Source organism: Ammodytes marinus (genome assembly GCF_949987685.1).
Source record: "Ammodytes marinus genome assembly, chromosome: 12".
Lineage (NCBI taxonomy): Eukaryota > Metazoa > Chordata > Actinopteri > Uranoscopiformes > Ammodytidae > Ammodytes > Ammodytes marinus.
In genome coordinates, this window is record NC_137216.1 from 556,781 (window position 1) to 583,232 (window position 26,452).

General features: G+C 44.0%; 1 protein-coding gene across 1 annotated transcript in view; it reads right to left on the bottom strand.

The window, feature by feature from the left end:
• LOC307258244 (interleukin-10 receptor subunit beta-like) overlaps nucleotides 1-26,452 on the bottom strand; it is a 113,420-nt gene that overhangs the window by 68,067 nt on the left and 18,901 nt on the right. The window contains exon 4 of the mRNA XM_080037726.1: nucleotides 22,586-22,737. Coding sequence (XP_079893852.1) covers nucleotides 22,586-22,737 — 152 coding nt within the window. The remainder of the gene's footprint in view (nucleotides 1-22,585; nucleotides 22,738-26,452) is intronic.

Genomic DNA, 26,452 nt, shown 5'->3' on the forward strand with positions numbered 1-26,452 from the left:
GAACCGTGTACGCTGGTTGACCCCCAACCAGCCTGGGTGGAGGCGGAGGCCTCTCTGGAGGTGCCAGTGGACTGGAGCGGACCGGCTTAAGGCGGGAAACATGAAACGAGGGGTGGATTCTCATTGACCGGGGAAGCAGAAGGCGAAAAGTGACAGGGTTAATCCTTCGAATGATCTTGAAGGGACCAACGAAACGTGGCGCCAATTTGCGAGACTCAACCCGCAATGGGAGATCCCTAGTGGAGAGCCACACCCTTTGACCAACCCGATAGTTTGGGGCTGGGCGGCGATGCTGGTCAGCATAGTGCTTCTGCCGTGCCACAGCCTGTTGAAGAGAAGCACGAACACGCCTCCAGGTAGCACGACACCGCTGGACAAACTGAGCCGCCGAAGGCACCCCTACCTCCCTCTCCTGTTCTGGGAACAACGGTGGCTGATATCCATACTGACACTCAAAAGGAGAGAGACCAGTGGATGCATTCTTTAAAGTGTTATAAGAATACTCAGCCCACACCAGTTGTTCGCTCCACGTGGTAGGATTGGAGGACACCAGGCAACGAAGTGTTCTCTCGAGTGTCTGATTGGTGCGCTCAGTCTGACCGTTGGTCTCGGGGTGAAACCCTGACGAGAGACTAGCCGAAGCACCCACAAGGGAACAAAATGCCTTCCAGAAACGGGAAGCAAACTGGGGACCTCGGTCAGACACAATGTCTTGGGGGAGGCCGTGGTAGCAAAAGACATGTTTGACTACAAGTCGGGCGGTCTCTAGGGCAGAAGGAAGCTTAGGAAGCGGGATGAAATGGGCTGCCTTTGAGAACCGATCTACTACGACCAAAATGACAGTGAACCCTTTCGATGAGGGTAGTCCTGTAATAAAATCCAGGGCCACATGAGACCAAGGGCGTTTCGGGATAGGTAAGGACTGGAGCAGACCGGCAGGCGGCTGTTGTGACGTCTTGTTTTGGGCGCAAATGGTGCAAGCCGCCACAAACTCGCTCACATCTCTCGCCATCCGGGGCCACCAGAATCTCTGTTTGAGAAAACCCATAGTGCGACGAACACCAGGGTGATTGGTGAGGCGTGAAGAGTGACCCCACTGAAGAACTTGTGGTCGCACTCCTGCTGGAACATACCGACAGCCTGGGGGCCCCCCTCCTGGGTCGGGCTCCTGCTGTTGAGCCCCCTGAACCACTGTGTCAATCTCCCAGGTGATTGGGGCAAGGATGCGAGTGAGGGGCACAATGGTCTCTGGGGAACTGTCACGACCTGAACACTCATATCGTCGAGATAGGGCATCCGGCTTCAGATTCTTCGAACCTGGACGGTATGAAAGATTGAAATCAAACCTGTTGAAAAACAGGGCCCAGCGAGCTTGGCGAGGATTTAAGCGTTTGGCCTGCTGGATATATGCCAGATTCTTATGGTCTGTCCAGACCTGAAACGGATGCTCGGAACCTTCAAGCCAATGGCGCCACTCCTCCAGGGCCAACTTCACGGCCAGCAGCTCCTTGTTACCCACATCGTAATTTCTCTCGGCTGGTAGAAGACGCCGAGAGAAGAATGCGCAAGGGTGGAGCTTTTTGTCCTTTGGAGAACTTTGGGACAAAACCGCCCCCACTCCCACATCTGAGGCATCCACCTCGACAACAAATGGTATGGAGGGGTCTGGGTGAATCAGGACCGGTGCGGTGGTAAACTTTCTCTTAAGTTCCGTAAATGCCTTCTCAGCCCCTGGGGACCAATGAAATCGTGAAGGCGGCCCCTTTACCAGTGCAGAAATAGGGGCAGCAATCGAGCTAAAGCCCCTAATGAAGCGTCGATAAAAATTAGCGAACCCCAAAAAGCGCTGAACGTGTCTGACAGAGTCAGGTCGAGGCCAATCTTGCACCGCTTTGACCTTGCTTGGGTCCATTCTGACACTGCCCTGCTCCACAATGTACCCCAGAAACTTGACTGTGGGGGCATGGAAGACACATTTCTCCGCCTTGACAAAGAGTTGGTGCGCCAACAACCTCTGGAGAACCCTCTTAACATGAGACACATGCTCCAGATAGGACTTTGAAAAAATCAAAATGTCATCCAAATACACATAGACAAAATGTTCAAGCATCTCCCTGAGGACATCATTGACCAACGCCTGGAAAACTGCAGGAGCATTCGAAAGTCCAAAGGGCATGACCAGATATTCATAGTGCCCCCGTGAAGTGTTGAACGCCGTTTTCCACTCATCTCCCTCTCGTATGCGCACCAGATTATAGGCATTCCTAAGGTCCAACTTGGTAAAAAACGATGCACCCTGAAGTTGTTCAAATGCCGTGGACATGAGAGGGAGTGGGTAGCGATTTTTAACGGTGATGCTATTTAGGCCCCTGTAATCAATGCAGGGTCTAAGCCCCCCATCTTTCTTCCCCACAAAGAAAAACCCGGCTCCAGCTGGAGATGTAGAGGGGCGAATGAAACCTGCCGCTAAAGCCTCATCAATATAGCCCGCCATAGCTGATGTTTCAGGTTGTGATAACGAATACAGGCGGCCCCTGGGGGGCGTAGTGCCTGGGAGGAGATCGATGGAACAATCATACGGCCTATGCGGAGGAAGGGTGGAAGCCTTCTGTTTACTGAAGACCTCACTAAGTTCAACATACTCTACCGGAACCCCACTGGGAAGATTAGACACAGAAGACGAAGAGTTGGAAGGAGTCACGGGCTCGAGAGCCCCAAGAGTCAGGGGAACACTGGGGGTAGCACAGGTGAGGCCTAATGAACTGGGAGTTTTTGAGGCAGAGGAGGTGGTAGCAGCAGGAGGCCCCAGGCCCAAAGGTTGGAGTCGCACCGAGTCTGAGTCCCTCATGTGAGAAGCACAGTCTGGGCCCCAGCTCAGCACCTGCCCCGCCCTCCAATTGATGTGGGGGTTGTGTTCCTTGAGCCATGGGTGTCCCAGAATGAGGGGTAACTGAGGTGTGTCAATAAGAAAAAACTTAATCGCTTCCGTGTGATTGCCAATGCGAATGCAAATCGGGCAGGTGACCTTCTCAACCCTACCCCTACCCAACGGTCGCCCATCCACTGCGGTGATTGCAAGTGGACAAGGAAGATCAAAAATTGGTAGTTTGAGATTACGGGCCAGGGTTGAGTCCATAAAACTACCTGCTGCTCCTGAGTCGACAAATGCCGAAAAAGTGCGCCAGTCTCCATCCCAAAATAACTCAAAGGGCAAGTAAGTGTGATTATCCACACAAGGGGAAATATTAAGACTCGGCGAGGCCTCCCCACGGTCTGCAGAGTCTACTCGTTTCCCTGCATACCGGGTTTTTGCATTGAGGGGCACTGGCGAATGAAGTGACCTCCCCTGCCACAGTATAGACAAGCTCCACTGCTCATACGTTTCTGTTTCTCCGCAGAGGTAAGCCGTGTGCGTCCTATCTGCATGGGTTCATGGTCATCATTGCTAAGGGGCCCCTTAGGCAAGTTAGTTGTTTCACAAGAGATGCTGGACTCCTCCGACATAGGGCGGGGGTACCCCGGTTTTCTCTCCCTGTTGCGCTCACGAATTCTGTTGTCAATTCGAATGGCCAATGATATTAAATCCTCAAGAGAATCCGGAACCTCACGGGAAGCTAGCTCATCCTTAACCCTCTCAGATAAGGCATTACCGAAAGTGGTCACTAGAGCCTCCCTGTTCCAACCTGACTCTGTAGCTAAAGTTCGGAATGGAATTGAAAATTCTGCAACGCTTGAAGAGCCCTGACGTAACCTAAGAAGGCGTTTGGCAGCTTCGTGGCCGCTTACATCATGGTCGAACACGTGCCTCATCTCTGCCATGAAGAGAGCAGAGTCAGCGCAGACCGGTGTCTGTTTATCCCACAAGGCTGTAGCCCATGCAAGGGCCTTGTCTGAAAGAAGGGATATTATATATGCGACCCGGGCTCGGTCTGTGCTAAACATAGAGGGTCGTAACTCAAACACTAAACTGCATTGGGTTATAAATCCCTTACACCTCCCTGGATGCCCGTCATAGCGGGCTGGGGTTGCCAGCTTGGTCTCCTGGACTACAAAAGGGTCATGGGGTGGAACTGGAGGTGCTTGTGCTTGGGTAGGGGCTGGCCCAGGTGGCTGTAAACGGGCCAGTATCTCCCGCAGCATGCAGTCCTGCGAGGCCTGTTGCTCCACAATGGCACGTAGCGTTTGATCGTGTGAGCCCAATAGGGCTCCTTGAGCCGAAATTGCCTGTCTATGGACCTCTAAACTGTCCCCAGCAGCACTAGTGGGGTCCGCTGTGCCCTGCATTGGGCTGCTCATTCTGTAAGGCTTTGGGGGGGAGTTAGGGACACAGGTGCGGACCAAGGGGTTTCTAAAAGTTATCCCCGGAGGGATAACCACTAAATCGCAACGCGACACTGGGAGGGGGCAGAAAACAAAAAGCACAAAGTTGTGCAGGACCACACAGGCTACCTTTTAATAACAAAACTAAAGTGAGAACCAAACCACTGCTGCCAAGCAGCTGAACGAAAGACCAAAACTTGAACAATTATTTTTACTAACTCAGAGGGCACTCAGAGTGAACCTCTCACCATCGCATAGAGCAAACAATGAGCAGCACAGAGCAGTGGGGTCTCAGGGCAGATATAGCCTCTTCACACCTGGGCTCAATCAGCCAATCAGTGCACACACCTGATTGCAGTGAGTGAATCAGTCACCATTCTCACGGAGGCGAAACACTCCGTTTCCTCACACCAGTATATGTCTTAGTCAAGGTGGTCGCTGCCCAGGGGGATATAATGCGCGGTGCCGCAGCGAAAATGTTGGGGGTATTTTGCTCAAAGATGCAAGTATGCACTAAAGAAATAAACAACTGTTTATTTGAATACAAAAATACAAGAGACACTGACCGTACAATTAAGGAAAAGTGCGACTTCTACTGTTTTGGTGCAATAATATGCAGACACACTTAATACAAATAATGGACCATACATTTAACATTTGTATGCACATCAAAGTGCAAATTCAACTTTTTACAGTTCCCTTTAGGATGGGGACACCGCCCGCCTACGTACTTCTGCTAAATTTTCATCTCACTTCAGTAGTCAGTCTGGGCCTGCGGTATATAAGTGGGTTTTTTTCCGCCAGATGTTTGGCAGTCATATCAGCGAACAGAGGTATAATATAGAGTTATAGCTGATTTGCTAATAAGCCCCGCCCCTGCGTAAACGGTTTGGTCAATGGAGGCCATGTTTTTCAAGCTATCCTACTAATATTGTATGGACATGTGAAGCATAGTTCCCCGGGGCTTCATGATGAATTTGGTGTTGATACAGTAACATTTGGGAAAGTTGTGGTTAAAACCCTGTTTTTCAGTTTATGCTAATTAGCGGAAAATATTCCCAGGCGGACTTATATGGTCCCAGAGGCTTTTTTGTAGAGCACCCTAACGTAAACCTGTGTGAGAAGTTTCAAGTGAATCGGACTTACGGTGCGCGGGGCGTGGCAAAGTTTCTTCAGTCGGGGCTTAATAACAGCATTTTCCTAAAAAACTGCATAATAGCACACCCTGTGGTCGTAGGGACACACGTTCTGTGAAAATTTGGAATATCTAAGTGCAACGGTATGGGAGGAGATAGAGCTGGAAAATGTGGCGTAACAAGTAAGAAGTAAGAAGAAGTATGGTGGATAACAATAAGTTATGGGCCCTCAATACTTGAGGGCCCGTACTTAACTAGAACATCCCGGAGAAATTTTAAAAGTACAGGCCCCCCCGGCACCGACCGCCAGCCCCGCATCGGCGGCGCCCCCCCGGCGGGCCGGCTCGACGCTTTCTGAAGACGAGTCCCAAGTTTGGGGCCGATCGGACAGTTGCCGTCGTTGCAAATCAGCAGCAAAGGGCCGCTCTTACGAAGACGTTTTGGTCAATGTCTGCCATGTTTCTTGAGCTATCTCGCTATACCTTTATACACGTGTGTATGTCGGTCCCCTAAGGCTGTGTATACAATTTGGTCATGATAGGTTGGAAATCCATAAAGTAAATGTCACGTTGCTGTATTTCAGGTTATGCAATTAGGGACGGAAAAATATATTAAAATGGGTAGAATATGATAGAAATTTCAAACCTGCAAAATATGATCAAGGATTCAAGCAATGGTTATCAAAGGGAATAACAACTTGGTGTGTTTTCGCAAATGAAGTGAGGGCTGGAGGGTTTTGAAAATCTGAGAAGAAAATACGAATTGGGAGCACATTCATTCTATAGATACTGTGGTAGCCGGATGTTTTCCATGTGACAAAGACAAAGGCGAGGCTGGACTGTTTAAATCCATGTTCCAAGTTTATTTCAGAGGTTCCATTTAACAAAACAGAGGACTTCATGGTAGCGTGAGCAGGGGGGCCGTCCCCCAAAGACTGCTAGCCCATGCCTGTGAGCAGTTTTTATATCAAGACCTTGACATGCTGGTTCTCCTAAAATAGGCATATGGTTTCATATCACAGGTCCCAGCAACAGTTGCTATTAAAAGGTTGTTCTCGTCCCTCACCGTGACCTCTTAACATTCAAAGGCCTTTGCTCAGCAACTCTGATATTATAGGGGCTATTCAAATCTACCACATTCCTCCTCTTAGAAGTAAATACTACTAAACCAGATGTAACCATACATATTTGAATGGCCCAACAGTAACCCAAACCAAACACTGAAACACTCTTTATGAGTTATGTAGAATACAATGCATAGTTAAAGGCATTACTGCAGTACACTACATTTTATTAAGACCAACAAAACAAATGCACCAACCCCCAAACGATAAATGAAATTGAGACAGTGAGTCCTAACCCCATAACAATTCCCTTCCTCCAGAGGCCAACCCCCCACCCCAATATAGTTCACAACGAATCACGTTACGTGGAGGAGAGACCGGTTGCATAGTCCAGTGTATGACGACACAGTTCGGCAGTCAGCAGGCCATTGACGTCACAGCCAGCGTCGCTCCGTGACATCATGCTGACCGCAGGGTTGTGGTGAGCACTCACACATGGACCCAAGCCTCTCACCAGCGGTGACGAAATCCCTTCCTTGGCACGCATCGTAGCAAGCCCACCTTTCACCCATGGAATGAAAGGCCATAGTCTATATTTAGATGGTAGTGGGTCAAGGCCAGGGAACCAACGCTGCAGCTTGTAGCTCCCTCCTCAGATTACAGATAACAGCTTTGTTACTGGCGGGTGTATTGCAGCAACACAGACCCAGAATAGGCACGATGTTGGTCACTAGTCATGTGGCAGCTGTTTCAGAAACTGCAGTTAACCAGTTCAGGAACAGTCAACGTTCTACGCTTTTTCTTTGTCTTTTTCAGAGGGTACATGAACACATAGCGACGTACCAGCATGATTGCAGTCCAGCCATTTCCTCTCAAAGTCTCAGTCAATGAAAACTGCACACGGTTCTTTTTTTTGTATAACAACGAACAGTCTTGGAACGGCCACAGCTCCTCATATCCAATTGTCATTTTATCCTTCACAGTGACACCATTGTGTGGTAGCCGGATGTTTTCCATGTGACAAAGACAAAGACGAGGCTGGACTGTTTAAATCAATGTTCCAAGTTTATTTCAGAGGTCCCATTTAACAAAACAGAGGACTTCATGGTAGCGTGAGCAGGGGGGCCGTCCCCCAAAGACTGCTAGCCCATGCCTGTGAGCAGTTTTTATATCAAGACCTTGACATGCTGGTTCTCCTAAAATAGGCATATGGTTTCATATCACAGGTCCCAGCAACAGTTGCTATTAAAAGGTTGTTCTCGTCCCTCACCGTGACCTCTTAACATTCAAAGGCCTTTGCTCAGCAACTCTGATATTATAGGGGCTATTCAAATCTACCACAATACCTTCAACAAAGGGACTATTACAAAAAGGAAATCGAAGCAGATTCTACCAAGAAGGTGAACGTGATGCAAATCATAATAAAAGCATATCAAGAAAGTAACGTAAAAGTAATTTCGGCATTATAATGACAATGACAAATGACAACTAAATATATCAAGATGAAATGGGAAGAATGTGGGTCTTATGATGTTGAACATTCTCAGGTTTTTTGGAAATGTGAGAAAGTAACTGTAGTTTGGGAATTGGAACTTCAAGCCACTCTAAAGCTGGAATCACTCCCACCACTCAGTACCTTTAAAAACATGTTACAATCAGCTCTAAAAGAACACTGCAACTGTTTTTAACCTGATGCCTTTTATTTATTTTTAATTTGTTTTTTTTAGCTGTATGTATTAGCTTGTTTTTATATAGCCTGTTATGAAGTGTAATTTTAGCATTATAGTGTCAATTGTGGTGTACTTTGTTTGTGTGTGTGTGTGTGGCCTTGTGCAAATTCTGCAACTTCTTTTCTGCTGCCTGTCTTGGCCAGGACTCCCTGTGAGAAGAGTTACTGTAACTCAATGGGACCTTCCTGGTGAAATAAAGGTTCAATAAAATAAAATAAAATAAAATATAAGGTGCAAATACTAAGACACGGAAAGTATTCACATTTCGTTATGTTACAGCCTGGGATAACACTGGATTAAATGTATTTATTTGCCTTAAAATTCTACACATAATACCCCATAATGACAACTTAAAAAGGTTTGTTTGAGATTTTTCGCAAATGTATAAAAAATATTCACAGCATTTGCTCAATACTTTGTTGTGGCACCTTTGGCAGTAATTACTATGGCTGGCCCGAATGCCATTTTTCAGGCTTCGAATATTCGTTGGTTTTTCCGAGCGAATATTCGTTCCAGAAAAACACACCATCAAAAACAACATAAAAACAAAAACAAAAACAAAAAACGTTAATAATCCCTATATACTCCCTGGAACCGATTTTGACAGTATCTGCATATTTTCTTGAAGATTTAAGGTACGAACACACTACACGCGTTACCCGCGTAAGATTTACGTGCGTAACGCAGCTAAAATGTTGCTTGATCATTTTGTGTCAAAAATGGTTCTACGCGCGTAGTCTCCCTCCCGATATTGTATTTCCCCTTATTAACCATGACTGCGATCAGACCCGACCCGACACAACAGCGTGCATGTCCGCACAAAAACAACAACATGGCCAACAACTGTGCCAAAAGACAAACTGAACAGCACAAATAGCCTAGCATTAAAACAGCATCGCATATTCACGGCAGCTACATAACAAACACAGTTATAGCAGCATCGGTGCACGGCGGCACAACATAAAGCCAAGTAGCCAACATTACCCTACCTGGCTGTGACAGGGGACCGTGGCTGACGTAGATCAACACCGGTGCTTCACTGTACTTGTTGTGAAAGTCCCACGGACATAGCCGTCATGTCTGGGTTCATAATATGAGGCGCTAGCCGCCTGCACACAACCGTGTGAGTTAACTAATGCTATACGGCGCTAACTTGTTTTATCGGATAAAGCACAGCCGCACATATTCACTGAATTAACCAGGAAGTCCATTCTCCTGGTTTACTCTCCCCACGTCTTCTATTCCCGAGCTGCTGTCATACAGCACCGGCTCGGCTGCCTGCAATACATTTTCCTCCTCGGTGTCTCTCATCAGCCTATGTGTACACTGTTCTCCGACCGTGCCAATGTATGTGACGTCGGGTCAAGCCCAACGCTGATTGGCCAACGTGGCTAATCGTCATGCGTAGGAGCGTAAAAAGTTAAATTAACTCCGCACGTAGGTGCGTATTTACGCGGCTCATACGCAGCTAACACGGCTAAAATGTTGCTTTAGCGCGAGTGACGCATCTACGCGCCATGTACGCGCGTAAACCAATGGTTCCCTATGGAAAAATAGCCGATTTTATACGCGTCTGTACGCGTGTAACATGTGTAGTGTGTTCGCACCTTTACTCGCTCGGAGGTGAAGTAATGGATGCGCTATGACACTTAGTGATGTAATATCCTCCTAAATGAGCAATACTACTACTACTACTACTACAATGTTACTAACTTTTATATCCAAATATAAAATTATTTGATGACATTATATTGCAGTACTAGCTTCTTGCAAAAAAAAAATTGTTAAAAAAAAAAATAATAATAATAAAAATCCGAAGCTCCGAATACTAATTTTCCGAACGAGTATTCGAATATTCGAATAATTCGGGCCAGCCCTAGTAATTACAGCCTCAAGTCTTATTGAATATGAAGCCACAAGCTTGGCACAACTATCTTTGGCCAGTTTCGCCCATTCCTCTAAAGAACATCTCGAGCTCCATCAGATTGGATGGGGAGCGTCGGTGCACAGCCATTTTAAGATCCCTCCAGAGATGTTCAATGGGATTCAAGTCTGGGCTCCGGCTGGGCCACTCTAGGACATTCACAGAGTTGTCCTGAAGCCACTCCTTCGATATCCTGGCTGTGTGCTTAGGGTCGTTGTCCTGTTGAAAGATGAACCGTCGCTCTAGTCTGAGGTCAAGAGCGCTCTGGAGCAGGTTTTCTTCCAGGATGTCTATGTACATTGCTGCAATCATCTTTCCCTCATTCCTGACTAGTGAACTGGGAGCAGTTCCTGCTGCTGAAAAACATCCCCACAGCTTGATGCTGCCACCACTTTTACTTACAAAGAGCACTCAGCAGAAAATTTAGGGGCGCGCCTTAAATGGACCTGCAACGCATCTATTCACATTCTCCCAATTTTAACTATATTAGGCCTAGTGATATTGTATTGCAAGCATGTTTTTGACCACACTGACAACAGATGATACAGTTCATTGTGTTTTTGATTTTGCAACATCTAATTGCCATGTGAAATCCTTCAGACGTTCCTTTAGAAAAAGTTTTTTATTTTATTTAACCCATTTTCCCAACAACCCCTTCTACATCTGAGCCGTCTGATTATTCCTCCTCAATCTCATCTGACTCCCTTTAGAAGGAAAATAGTTATTGGCTCAAAAGCAGGGGTGTAAAGTAGCGAATTACATTTACTCGCGTTCCTGTAATTGAGTAGTTTTTTCGTGTACTTGTAATTTTTTAAGTGATTTTTAAAACCTATACTTTTAATTTTACTTTGAGTATGTTTATTTTGAAGTATTGTACTTCGCTACATTTTATATCACCTGCGTTACTGAGTAAAAAAATAGATAGGAAAAGGAGAGAAAAGAAAAGAAATATCGCGGGGTGCTTTTATTTTTACGGCACAATACCGGAAACTAACAGAGAATGATCTGTTCATTGCGACTAAATGATAACAAACATTGCTAAATGATAACAAACATTGCTTCCCTCTATCATTAAAACAAAATAATCCTAGTTCTAGTGTCATTGTACCGCACATGAAGACGTGATCTTTTAAATGCAGCAAACCTTTCATCCATGGTAAATATGGTAAATGGACTTATATAGCGCTATATCTCCGTTTATCACAGACCCAAAGCACTTTACATTGTTTTTGTACACATTCACCCAGTCACACACACATTCATACACCAATAGCAGCAGCTACCACGCAGGGTAGGCTTAGCACTAGGGTGCTGAGCTAACTATCGGGAGCAATTCGGGGTTCAGTGTCTTGCCCAGGGACACTTCGACATGTGGCGGGGAGACGGGGGATCGAACCTCCGACCCTGCACACCAGAGGCGAACTCCCTACCCACTTCGCCACTGCCGCCCCTCCCTCACCTAGCTTTCACCTTAACAGTGCAGAGTAGGATGGAGACGGTGCGTGTTGCCGGGAGCTTTGAAAAACTTCCAGAAGATGGCAGAAAGTCAACCATTGCTCGAGAAGAAAGGTAAAAGTAATAGACTCAAACAATGTGCAAGATATGTCATGCGCGGATACGCGAGTCAGATGACATGCGCGACCGTGAGAGAGAGAGAAAAAAAGTCATATGCGACCCAGCTGCACCTCAAAACATCACGACCAATTAGTGTAGCCTACTCACTTTATGTCGAATCCAAGTGGTCTATGACCAAGCAATAAAGGAATAAAAAACACAGGAAGTTTAAAGCTCCTTGACTCTTGCCACCACAACAGTCATCAATTAAGAACACTGTAGCCTACAAAACAATGCAACTTGCTTATCCAGCCAGCTCCATGAGATATACATTAAAATATGCCCTCACATTCTTGCTAGCAAATGAAGTGCCCTATCAACAACATTTGCAACGGTTTATTTTGATTTTGACACTTATTTTATTTAATTAGAAAAAATATGTTTTACTTAGGCTATTTGCATTTTCCTTGTTTTCAGTTTAATTAGGATATGTTTAAAGTCAAAAGTCATGGTTTCAAATGTTAAATAAGTGCATGTTGCAGTTCTTAAATCAATGAATAATTGCCTAATAATTGTGATTACACAATGTCAATCAAAATAATCATGATTATGGGGCAACCGTGGCTCAGGTGGTTAAGCCAATGATCCAAGGGTTGGCGGTTCGATCCCCGCTCTGCCACCTGTGTCATGGTTGTTGTGTCCTTGGGCAAGACACTTCACCCACCTTGCCTCGTGTGAATGTATGACTGCTGTATGTTTGAGGTGGTGGTCGGAGGGGCCGTAGGCGCTGAATGGCAGCCACGCTTCCGTCAATCTGCCCCAGGGCAGCTGTGGCTACTATGGTAGTTTACCACCACTGGTATGACTGTGTGTGAATGAATGGAACCTGTAACCCTGTAAAGCGTCTTTGAGTGCCTTGAAAAGCGCTATATAAATCCAATCCATTATGATTTGTCAAAATCGAGCAGCCTAACCTTGCAATTTCCATGGTTTAGATCAAATGTACACAATTACATTATTAGAACTACAGCTGCAGTCTGTTTAGGTCTGTTGACCGGTTACATTCTCATTCCCACGGTTGCCCCATTAACAGACTATTTGCTTATCTAAAGTATAATGACACAGTATACATCCATACATGTGTGGTGACATGATTTGTTTAATTTGTGCACTTTAATTTGTAAAAGAGTTGCATTAATTAAACAACTAGTTTGAGATTTATATCCCCTTGTCTATATATAGAATGCCCTAAACAGAAGAGACCCCTGCCCCCTCCCGCTGTTAAAAAGTAACTAGTAAATTGTACATTAAGTACATTTTAAATCAGCTTACTTTTTTTGCTTCTGGTTGGCGAGCATTGTGGATAGCACACGGACAGCGTTTCCCTCTGTTGTGGGAGAGAGTCCACCTTCTCCTCCTCGCTTTCCTATCTCGTTGAGCAGGGATTCAGCCAAGCACTGCACATGCAGTCAAAATATCGCAACCGTCTCAACCTGGTCAGCTCTGGTGCTCTTCGATTGAAATTGACGTCTCAGTGTCCCAACGTCAAGGCGCTGGCAGCGGGCCACCAACCGCAGGGCTCTCACTAATTTATTATCCAGCTGCTCTGAGCGTCTTCACAAAATGACCGTTGCATTTTACATCCCCAACTTAAATAGGCCTAATTAGGCCTCGTAAACATTCTGTTTTGTGATTGGTTGAACAGTTAACGGTTATTCACCTCATAATTAATACAATGTGCATGCTGTTCACGTGATGTGCACCTGTTTTTTTCCATTATAAAATGACACATGTTGTTACCTACGTTCAATGTTTCTATTGATTAAAAAGAAAAAATAGATTACAACCAATGCTGATAGTGTTTTTTCTTTTTATGCAACCAGCCACCTGACAGTGGGTTAAATCTGCTTATCATAGAACAGGCTCATATTGGGATTTTTTTTTAATAATCCTTATAAGAAACCAAAACAGCACAGAAAATATATTTTATTGTTGATAGAGGATGTAGCCAAAACATATTGGACATTTGGGGGGGGGGGGGGGGGGGGTGCGCTAGAGTATCTCGGTAAGGTTAGGGGGCGTTCGCTCAAAAAAGGTTGAGAACCACTGCTCTAGCGGTTGATGACTTGAAAATTATACTGACTGTCATTTGCATCGACTATTTAGGAGAATATGAGAAAAATATAATTTGCATAATAATTTGGAACGCACTGTAATCAACTCATTTGCATTATATACAATTCTGAAAGAGGCAAAATGAATAGAAAATGCTGACAAGGTTGTTTAAAGATTAAGTAGGCCAATTTACATATATAAACTCACTTTAATAACTTTTTTTGTTGCCATACAACTATAACGTTAGCTCTTTTTTATAGATATGCAGTGGCCTATTGAATGTGGACCTATAAAACAAACGTGTTTACAAACTTCACCCAGCAGCTCTTCCTCAGACCCGACACGGTGCTGTCTGTCTGCTGGCTGCTGCAGGTGGCTGTGGGCTGCTATCTGACTGGCCGTGTGAGTGAGTGCTGTCAACGGTGAAGAGGAGGAGACGCCATCAGTCGCTACTCTGCTCTCGTGAGCATGGTTAAAAAAAAAGTTGCTAGGGGTCAAGGGTCTCTAACTAGCCTTTTCGCTATGGCGGAACGTTGGCAAATATAGCGAGAAAGTCGCCAACATGTTAAAGACGTGAAGACAGCGAGACACTGCGATGAAAGTATGTGACGTGATCCGCGCAGTTGATCTTGTCACTGATCAGGGTTGTTGCCTGAACGCGTTCATATTTGGGGCGAACGTGAACTGAACGTACTGTATTTCTGCCTGATGAACGTTATTGTGAACGTGTTTATTATGGCGTTGGTGAACAGCGCTCTCTCATAAGCCCCTTTTACACAGAGTGTAGAAAAGGCCCCAAAGTGTTTGATATTTCTTACGGTGTGTTGGGTTGTGTTTTGTTTAGTGTGGGTAGCTGTCAGTTGGGGCCGTGACGTCAGTCGGCGGGAGAGTCTTTTTAGTAGGTTTCCTTTTCTCCTCTCGCTCGGTCAGATGTCCGAGCGTGTATGTTGCCGCAGTGAGCGATCATTCTACAGTTTTAACATGTTTATTGGACTTATTGGAATCGCCCGTGTGTGAGTGGGGACATGCAGTCACGATCGCTTTATAATTTATAGTTTATGCAAGTTTAACGGCCCGATACGAGGGTCGCAATAACAGCTGTTGTAACGGCTCGTCGCGAGCGAAACCTTTGTTCTTTTCCCGCGAGCTGTGTGCTGCGGTGTCTGTAAAAGAAGAGAAATAAAGAGCGGATAAACCCTACTCCTCCTCTCCTAGTCTCATGCTTATAATTTGATGCTTTGGCCATAAGTGGTGTTCTGGCCGACACCTCTGAAGTGAAACCAGTGTTACAAGCAAATCAGCGCGGTAAGCTACATTCACCAGTTTCCTTCGCTACACAGAGATTGCGGCATATTGACGGAACAACATCACTCCAATATGCGGGCTTTGCTTGCTTCTGTGTTATTTACACAGAACCAGGCAACGCCGGCCTGCTGGTGCATCAGTTGCCCCTTTTACACAGCGTTCCGGAATGAAAGAGGTGCTTGTTAACAGCGTCAGGTGTGACGTAAACATTTAGCGCCGCGCCGGTCAGCTGCTTTACAACAACAACACTGGCCGGTGAATTGAGAGCAGAAGTGCTGGAGCTTGCAGTAAGAGGGCCGTATTTTACTGTCCCCACGATGTGCAAGTTGATCTTGCTAAGCGCTGAGTCCAACATCACTGGGACTGTTAACCGAACTGACAAAATCAATCCGCTCATTGCTTCACTTCTGTGTCTGGGTTTGTGTGACATGTTGGCTGTGAGCGATTCTCTTTGTGATGGCAGTGCTTTGCCATTCAGACATAGCCTACACATACACATACACAGTGTGTGAAGTCACGTTAGCCTACTGTAGACAGAAATAAAGTGTGGATATACGCTCAGACGTAAGGATAATAATAGCGGCGGCGATCCGGTCGCAGACTAGCTTAGCATAGCAATAGCTTTCCCACTTCATTGTACAACTTTCCCCGGGCAGAAATAGACTCATAAACTCTGCAAAATGAAGCGCGGGGGTTTGGATTGAGCAGCGGACCTTATGACCAGCTAGATCAGGGGTCTCCAAACGTTTTTCACTGAGGGCCACATACAGAAAAATCTACGAAGGGCCGGGCCACTTTACAAAAATAACACATTTATCAGGACATGTAGCTGCTCTGATGTTTAGTTTCATAGTGTCTTCGTAAATTGTAATCCTTCTTCACGGCAACACTTTCCTTGCACATTAAACAGACACATTTCCCCTCTTGTTTATATGCCAATGATACACCCAGTGTTTTCTGCCTTTGCGTCCAATGTCCAGCAGGGTGAAAATCATGGACCTATAAAGAAATGGACAGCGGACTGAAAACCGTTGGAACGTTGAAGCCATTCATTCCTCTGAAAGCTGCTCATTGGCGCAGGGCAACCATACAGGAAGTATTCCTTCCGCGGTACACGGTGCCAACACGCCCCTAAAGCGTGACGCGCAGTGCACGTTTCACTGACGTTCTTGGATGAAGAAAGCAGTGTAACAGTCTAATATGTCCATGCCGTAAACTAAGCTGAAGCTAAGCGGAGACGAGCACAGTTGTATTGTTTATCTACCATGGAAGTATACATTACATATCCCCGATGATTCTCTGTATGTAATCGTAAAATAACATCCCGTTGTTGTTAAGTAATATAGTGATTCACAAGTTCTAAACGAAGACTCCTCCTGCCATCAGGGCAGCACTATTAGCTAATGTAAGCTAAACCAGCTAGTGGGTTAGCGCTGTTTTCGTAGCGTGTGCTGTTAGGTAGTGAGCAAAGTTCTTAGTGCTCTATTGAAATAAAGCAAACAAATGTTCAAATGCCAAAGTGAGCTTTTTAAAGTTTAATTATAAGACCGAATGTGTGGTTGTCAAAGCAATTGCCTAATCAGAATGGGAACAGCAACGAAGTTGGAGTAGCCTATACCAACATAATTAATTACAATACACAACATTGTTAACTGTCATACGTAACAAGCAACTGCAAATTAAAAACCAACGTAACTGAAATGGTTATATTACACTAACAATGTTATAAAAATTACGTAGGACTCCCATAATCATTCAATTAATCAATACATCCGTGCCTGTTACAGGCATTTGATGTGTTTTGGTGTTTTCCACACCATGGGTAGCGCAAATGGCATAGTACCCTTAGAGATTATTAGAGCTCATCAGCACAGCTGGAGGTGATAGTGAGGCTGCCGCTGGATGAGCAACTAGTTTTTGTACATGATCCCGTAATGCACCCATCCTTTGCCTATGGATCTTTTGAATAAATGGATCAATATATGGTGAATCGCAATGATCGCAAGCAGAGGAACGTGAGAGTTGAGCTCACGCGACTAACAGCTGAACCAGTCTACAAATCCCTCGGCGAGTAATGTTAAAAAGTCACATGCCTAAAATCATCAACGTCCTTCATGTTAAGTAAAAGGAAAAACCTCAGACACGAGAAGTTAATGGAGCCTCGCACTGAAAGAGTCATGGACCTATAAAGAAACACTGAGCCCTCTCGGAGGCCGGAGCAGAAAACCGAAACATTTGTTTCACTACGACTCTATTCAGCTGGCCACGGCTGCCCACCCCTCCTCCTCCCGCGAAAACAAACTGAAAGACGTTGAAAGCCGTTGGGCTAATAAAACGCTTGAGGTGGCGTTTTTAGATGAGAAAACTTCAGTTTTATTAGTACATGGTCTAAAGATAAGTATGAGCCTATGATTGATATCCAGAAAAAATTTGCGGAGACACAATCTTGTTCGCCGTTGTATTGGGGTGGACGGGAAAATCTGCCTCTGGGCTCCATGGAAAATAAGCTCCCCATTCACAGCATGCAGTACTAATGGGTTGGCCACTAGTCCATGCTGGTTGCTCGGAGAAGGCAGCATCCTGGGGGCCTGATGAAAATAGTATCCAGCCGAGGTCCCGACCCTCCTAGGGGTGTCCGGGGGTATGCCCCCCCGGGAGATTTTTTAAAGTGAAATGCATGAATCTGGTGCACTTTGAGAGGGAAATAAAGAGGCTAAATCTGAAGAATTTTGTATGAAAAAGAAATGGAGACACTGTGTCAGATGAATTAGAAGCTATTGGAGAACATAGATTTTCCATAATAATATTAATTTAAAATTAAATATTATGCAGGGTCCTCTGGGATGGGCTTGTTGCTCATTTTCTTTTATGGGACATATTTCTCTGTAATATAATGAGTGCATTTAAATTATTTAAAAATTAAAAGCGCCATATTACATTATATTTTTAAAATGTGCCACGGGCCAATCAATCAGTGTTTGACACCCCTGCACTAGTGGGTTAACTAAGAAATGCAAGAAAAAAAAATTCAAAGGGCCATGTTACATTATATTTTTAAAATCGGGCCGTAGTTTGGAGACCCCTGAGCTAGATTATACGCCGTTCCTTTATTTGGTGATTTTTACGGGACATCAGGCTGCCGTGTCTGTGTGTGTGTTTGTGTGACAGTTTGGCTGTGAGCGAGTCTCTTTGTGAGGGCAGAGATCTGCCAATCAGACATACACATACACACAGTGTGTGAAGTCACGTTACTATAGTGTAGACAGAAATAAAATGTGGATATACGCTCAGATTTAGGATAATAATAGCGGCGGCGATCCGGTCCCAGCCTAGCCTAGCTTACCCATTGTACAACTTCCCCTGGGCAGAAATAGACTCATACACTCTGCAATATGAAGCGTGGGGGTTTGGATTGAGCAGCGGACCTTATGACCAGCTAGATTATACGCCATTCCTTTTATTTGGTGATTTTTACGGGACATCAGGCCGCCGTGGTTAATGTTAAACACACGTCCTTCAACTGCTAACATGGTCGCATGTTTAGAACGTAGGCTATGGAACGTCAAACGCCCCTCTGTTCCGCATCAACAAGCTGGCCGCATTTAAACAGAGAGGCGGAACTGATTGTGTCGGCAATCTTACTACCCCCCCGAGGTAGTAAAATTCCCGGAACAATCTCTCGCACCTTTCTTCCCTCGTTCCGCAACGGTCGCATTTATACAGCAGGGTGGAGGGCCGAAATGCCGGCATATTCCCGGCTTTCACTGGCTGTGTAAAAGGGGCTATAGTTTACCATCGTTCACGAGAGGGCCAGATTTCCAAAGAAAAAAAGGCAGATCTGCCTGGAAGGCCCTATGCCCTAACTCTAACTGCGGGGGGCAGCGCTGCCTTAAAGGCTCTGTTGCGGGGACAAAACACCCATCAAAATGCAAAGCATGGAGGCAAAACAAATGAAGGCATATTTTTCCAGTATTGCCTTCTTTAGGTTCCTTTTTAGTCTGGACTGAAATGGAATTTGATGTGAATTGTTTCCAGGTTTGGAAACTTATTAAAATGGGAAAACATTTGCACCATAAGGACTACTGCTTTGTTTATGTTTGACTAATTCCTCATTAATAGTACCATTCAAGCAGCAAGTTTTTCCTCATGTTTTTGAGAATATACTGTAGGGGTGAAAGCTGCAGCAAGTGTGGACTGAATGGGCAGTAACAAAGCGTTAAAGGAAAAAAGGGGAAATATCACGTATTAGCGTACCTGTAGTAGCCTACTGTGTGTAGGCCTATATAAAATGTGTTGTGAGAAGTGAAATAATGCATTGTAGTCTATTCCAGAGCATTGTTTCCCTTCTGTGAGATCCACACATTTCCAACAACGTCAGATTATAGTTAAAACTTCCAGGGTGAATTGCTATGGGAAAGAGATGCATATAATAATTTGTTAAATTCATAACATGAGTTTATCTAACGAAATATACAGTTTTAATTAATATTTATTGGCCTTAACTTTGTACAAAACTACTTTAACACACCGCATAAAAATATAAACTATTTGCTCTCCCACTGGCCACTCACGGACAAGCCTCCCAACGTGATATGATACTATTATAGAGTAGATAAGATTCAATTTAAAAATATAACCAAAACATGTATAGACCTACTTGATAGGTAAATCAACCTACATCATACACTCAACAAAAATATAAATGCAACACTTTTGTTTTTGCTCCCATTTTTCATGAGATGGACTTAAAGATCTAAAATTCATTCCAGATACACAATATTACCATTTCTCTCAAACATTGTTCACAAATCTGTCTAAATGTGTGATAGTGAGCACTTCTGCTTTGCTGAGATAATCCATCCCACCTCACAGGTGTGCCACATCAAGATGCTGATCTGACATCATGATTAGTGCACAGGTGTGCCTTAGACTGTCCACAATAAAAGGCCACCCTGAAATGTGCAGTTTTGTCTCACAGCAAAATGCCATAGAGCATTGAGGGAGCGTGCAATTGGCATGCTGACAGCAGGAATGTCAACCAGATCTGTTGCTCGTGCATTGAATGTTCATTTCTCCACCATAAGCCGTCTTCAAAGGCGTTTCAGAGAATATGGCAGTACATCCAACCGGCCTCACAACCGCAGACCACGTGTAACCACACCAGCCCAGGACCTCCACATCCAGCAGGTTCACCTCCAAGATCGTCTGAGACCAGCCACTGAGACAGCTGCTGAAACAATTGGTTTGCATAACCAAACAATTTCTGCACAAACTGTCAGAAACCGTCTCAGGGAAGCTCAACTGCATGCTCATCGTCCTCATCGGGGTCTTGACCTCACTCCAGCTCGTCGCCGTAACAGACTTGAGTGGGCAAATGCTCACATTCGATGGCGTCTGGCACGTTGGAGAGGTGTTCTCTTCACGGATGAATATCGGTTTACATTGTTCAGGGCAGATGGCAGACAGCGTGTGTGGCGTCGTGTGGGTGAGCGCTTTGCTGATGTCAATGTTGTGGATCGAGTGGCCCATGGTATGGGCAGGCATCTGTTATGGACGAAGAACACAGGTGCATTTTATTGATGGCATTTTGAATGCACAGAGATACCGTGATGAGATCCTGAGGCCCATTGTTGTGCCATACATCCATGAACATCACCTCACGTTTCAGCAAGATAATGCACGGCCCCATGTTGCAAGGATCTGTACACAATTCTTGGAAGCTGAAAATGTCCCAGTTCTTGCATGGCCAGCATACTCACCGGACATGTCACCCATTGAGCATGTTTGGGATGTGCTTGACCGGCGTATACGACAGCGTGCACCACTTCCCACTAATATCCAGCAACTTCGCACAGCCATTGAAGAGGAGTGGACCAACATTCCACAGGCCACAATTGACAATCTGATAAACTCTATGCGAAGAAGATGTGTTGCACTGCATGAGGCAAATGGTGGTCACACCAGATCCTGACTGGTTCTGAGTCCCCAGACCCCCAATAAAGCAAAAAAATGCACATTTCAGAGTGGCCTTTCATTGTGGACAGTCTAAGGCACACCTGTGCACTAATCATGATGTCAGATCAGCATCTTGATGTGGCACACCTGTGAGGTGGGATGGATTATCTCAGCAAAGCAGAAGTGCTCACTATCACACATTTAGACAGATTTGTGAACAATGTTTGAGAGAAATGGTACAATTGTGTATCTGGAATGAATTTTAGATCTTTAAGTCCATCTCATGAAAAATGGGAGCAAAAACAAAAGTGTTGCGTTTATATTTTTGTTGAGTGTAACTGCATGCCATAGACAACATATTCGCAACTATACGCTTATACATATAATTGATTAAATATATTGGGTGCCAAGCATTTCACAGTAATATGTGTGTTTTCCGATGACTGAGCTTTATTTCCATTGAGTGTCGCTGATTCCCAGAGTTGGGAGAACCTTGCGGGAGCTCTACACATGGTCGAAAAGTGGCGTGGGAATACGAACACTTCTCCGCAAATAATTTTTCTATAAATACCAACGTTTCGCCACCGCACATTTGACCGCACATTTCTGCCTGTCTACGCAAGGTTTTTGTACGCAGCAAAGCTTTATAAATGATGGAGGCCACTGTGCTCATATGGACCTTTGAAGCAGCAGATATTTTTCTGTACCCTTCACCAGATCTGTGCCTCGAGACAATCCTGTTTCGGAGGTCTACAGACAATTCCTTCGACTTCATGCTTGTTTTGTGGTCTGACATGCAGTGTTAACTGTGGGACCTTATATAGACAGATGTGTGCCTTTTTAAATCATGTCCAAACAACTGAATTTACCACAGGTGGACTCCAATTAAGCTGTACAAACATCTCAAGGATGATCAGTGGAAACAGAATGCACCTGAGCTCATTTTGAGTTTTATCGCAAAGCCTATGAATACTTAATGTATGTAGAACTGATTTTCTTTGTTTTTTATTTTTAATACATTTGAAAAAATCTCAAACTAACTTTTTTTAAATTGTCATTATGGGGTGTTATGTGTAGAATTTTGAGGAGATAAATACATTTAATCCAGCGTTATTCCAGGCTGTAACATGACGAAATGTGGAAAAAGTGAAGCGCTTTGAATACTTTCCGTATGCACTGTATCTATCATATATCCCAAATTAATATATAGAAGATATGGATTAAGGAAATTAATAAAGAAGAAATTGGGCAATCATTCAATAGTATGAATTCGGAAAAAATGGCAGGACCAGATTGTCTTCCAATTGATCTACTGTACATAAAAATTACTGCACCACTTCTTGAAATTATTCAGGCATTTCAGAATTGCAGTCTTGCACTAGCAATGAACAAGATAAAGTATATTATTATATGCCGCTGGTGGCGGTGTGGGGAGATCGCTTTTAACAGTGCTTACAACAATGCTTACAACAATGCATCCCACCTTTTCCTTCTGGCCATACTCCCAGTAGGTGATGTTGTAGGTGGCGATGTAAACTTTCCTCAGCGCTGACACTGTGAACACTGGATCTTTAATGATGACATCAATACTAGCCCCATTGGAAAGGAGAGAGACATTGGGTGAACCAATGATGGCTGAGGAATAGAGAGAAAAGGTTTAGTCAAAACAAGTTCTCCCACATCTATCAAAGCTAATAGGCCAGGAAAAGTAAGGCATTTTGGGGCCAAATATAGATTTAATTGTAAAATAAATTTTTTCAGCTCAGATCATTTCCATGAGGTGTCCAGAACTTACTAAAAGTCCCAAGAAATCTAGTTGAGGAAATATGTTTAATTCTCATCAATCCGAGATGTGTGTCAATAAGGCGAGACAACAATACAACCCAATAGGGCTATTTTTTCCTTTACTCCTATCAAAATGAAACTTTACACAATTTTCATTTTCATTTCATTTAACTTTTATTTATCCTCGAGAGACCAATTGAGGGGTGACCCTCATTTGCAATGGTGTCGAGTTTAAAGCAAATTCAAAGGAAAAACAACAATACATAAACAATATTCAATGCAAAAACATCAAATACACAACAACAGGTGAAGAGAAAAAAAAACAATTGAAACATTTACATAGTGGTGAAGAGTGGCAGCAATTAAAATTAAATGGGTGAAAGTACAATATAGGCTAATTAAAACAGTTACAGGTAGAGTTTGGCAGATTTAAGATAGTTTGTTTAAATTGGTTAAAAGATATGAAGGTATTTAGTTTAATTTGCTGCTGTAAGTTGTTCCAGGAGTCGTGGGCACTGAAGCTAAAAGCTGTCTTTCCCAGCTCAGACCGGGCTTGTGGGACATAAAGCATAAGCATGTCAGTGGAGCGGGTCTGATAAAGCCCATCTGAAATTTGCAGCATTTCTGTTAAATAACGAGGAAGCTTCCTGGTCAAGGCTTTGTAAATAAAAATGTGCCAATGTGCGTCACGTCTCTCTTTAAGGGAGGACCACCCAACCTTTTCATATAAAAGACAATGGTGTGTGTCATAAGCATCTCCTGTGATGAACCTTAAAGCAGAGTGAAAAACAGAGTCCAGGAGTTTAAGACATGAATGTGATGCATGCCGGTAAACCACATCACCGTAATCAAGGACAGACATGAAAACTGCCTCAATAATCCTTTTCCTACTAAATAAAGGGAAGGTGGTTTTGTTCCTATAAAAATAGCCAATTTTTTGTCGTAGTCGACAAACAAGATTTTTTATATGAAAATTAAAAGTGAGTTTATCATCTAACCAGATGCCGAGATATTTGTACTCTGTGACTCTTTCAATTAAAAATCCATTCTTTGTAAAAATATTAAAATCATTAAAAGTTGTAGTTCTTGCTCTGGAGAAACACATATATTTGGTTTTGTCTGTATTTAGAACAAGCCTGAGGTCCACTAGACAGTCCTGCAGGGTGTTAAAAGAGCTTTGTAGGTTCTGAATAGATTGGTGCACCGAATCGGAAATGCAATACAGTACTGTGTCGTCAGCGTATAGATGGGCGTGACAGTTTTTTAGCGATGAAACAATGTTATTTATATAAATTGTGAAAAGAACTGGACCTAAAATTGAGCCCTGTGGGACACCATTTGTAACAGTTAAAAACTCAGATTGGTATCTTCCCAGTTTAACTGACTGCTGTCTATCAGAGAGATAATCCCTAAACCAGCTACATGCAGAATGATCAAAGCCAATGTCATGCAGCCTCTGTAAAAGCAAATGGTGGTCAACAGTATCAAAGGCCTTTGAAAGATCAATAAAAAGTGCTGCACAGTGCTTTTTCTTGTCTAATGCTGTAACAATGTTGTCTACAACCAAAGTCACAGCAGAGACAGTACTGTGACCTGCCCTAAAACCAGATTGGAATGGGCTCAAAATGGAAGCACTAGTTAGAAATGTTTTTAACTGATTATTAATAAGTGATTCTAGAATTTTTGCGAGGCATGGGAGTTTGGAAATTGGCCTGTAGTTATTAAGATTATTTTTGTCACCAGCTTTATGTTAAGGAATTACGTGAGCTTTTTTCCAAATTTTAGGAACTATTCCAGAGGAGATCGAAAGATTAAAAATATGGGTAATTTGTTTTGATATTATATGTGTAGAAAGCAGTGGCGGCTCCTGACAATAATCTCAGGGGGGGCAATTGTTGCCATGATGGGAAATATGACCCAAAATTAACCTAAATCAGATAGCATATGACAATGTCATATTGCATTTAACTGTTTGTTTTTCCTGTTCATCTGGCATAACCACTCTGGCAACATTAGACAAGCATTGCACTGTACAGTATTTTTGGAAATTAAGTTAGTTAATTTCTTGAATAAAATTATTTTAGCTCTAAAATGATTTAATTATCCGGCTGTGGCCATCACAGATAACTTGTCATCTACCAGTGTGCTCCTCAGATAGGCTTCCTTTAAAAGTTAGGAGACAAAAATGGATGCTGGCATAGCATGTGCAACATTAACAGTGCTAATCATCACATTGGTTTGGGTTACTACTGTCTACAGCACTTGGTAGGCGGGTTTATGTCGGACGGTGAAAGCAGCTGTCAGCTAAACGACGATCAACAGCTGATCGCCGTTCAATAGCCGATCAGCTGTTGAACGGCGCTGGCTCGTATATGCAGATTGATGTTTAATGTTTGTTTTACCTTTTCTGAGAGATGATGCATAGGGGTGACACCCAAAGTTATCCATGCGGTCTCTGTGCTGCCATCAGGATGGATAAAAAGCCAGTATACAGTCCATATCATCATGCAGCGGCAGCAGGACAGAGCGTTAGCGCATTAGCATCCTGCTAGCCTCGTTAGCCGTTCAAACGAGCCCCGTGAAAATCCGCGTTTATAAGATCCCCCAATCCATCTTGGTAGATACTTGCTTGATGGTTACATTTTGTCTGGGAAAGACCTAGTCCGAGTCCGATCAAGTAAGTAGCTTGCCAGCCTAGCCTGAGTTGATATAAAGTTGTGTTGGTCTTGAATATGACCGCTCTGGGCTGCATACTGGACATGTGACTGTATCAGTCACTGTAATTGGTTTATTGTTTACTGTACGTATGACGACAACACGTTAGGGCGAGCACCCCCGGAACCCATAGAGATTGCATTGCGAGGCCTGCAGTTTGAAAAAAAAAAGTTTTACATTGATGTCTATGAGAGCGCTGGGGGCGATTTTCAACCAGCCCGACATCGCCCCAGAGTGACGGTACAGAGCACAGACGCTGATTGTACAATGATATTCAGACTTAGATGCAGGTAAAAACTGTATTGAAATCATAAATTATGATTATTAATACAAAAAAAAAAAAAAAAAACATCATTATTATTCATTATTATATTTTCGTTTTTTGCTGATATGGCTCAAGGAGGGCGGCGCCCTATCGCCCTCTATGGGCGAGCCGCCACTGGTAGAAAGCTTGATTGAAAACGGGTCCAAATTGTCCTCTCCCATGTACTTCTTGGGGTTGATAGCGAGGAGTGCATCTACAACAACACTTGTGGGAAGAAGATCAAGGCTGAAAATAGGAGTTTGAGAGACAGGCGGTACGTTACTACTGGTGGTAGAAGGTGTACATCCTCCATTCTGAAAGAGTTGACCAGCAGCTACAAAATGTTTATTAAAAGCTAAGCCAATCTCTTTTTGATCATTGAGAGTGTGACCATTTAATTTGATCTGAGTGGGAACTGTGCTAGAATTGTTCTTATTATAGTTCACAGCTTTCCAAAATAGTGCAGGGTTAGAGTAGCAGTCGGAGATTAATTCAAGGTAATATTCGGATTTGGCTTTCCTGACCATGGCTGTGCACTTATTCCTA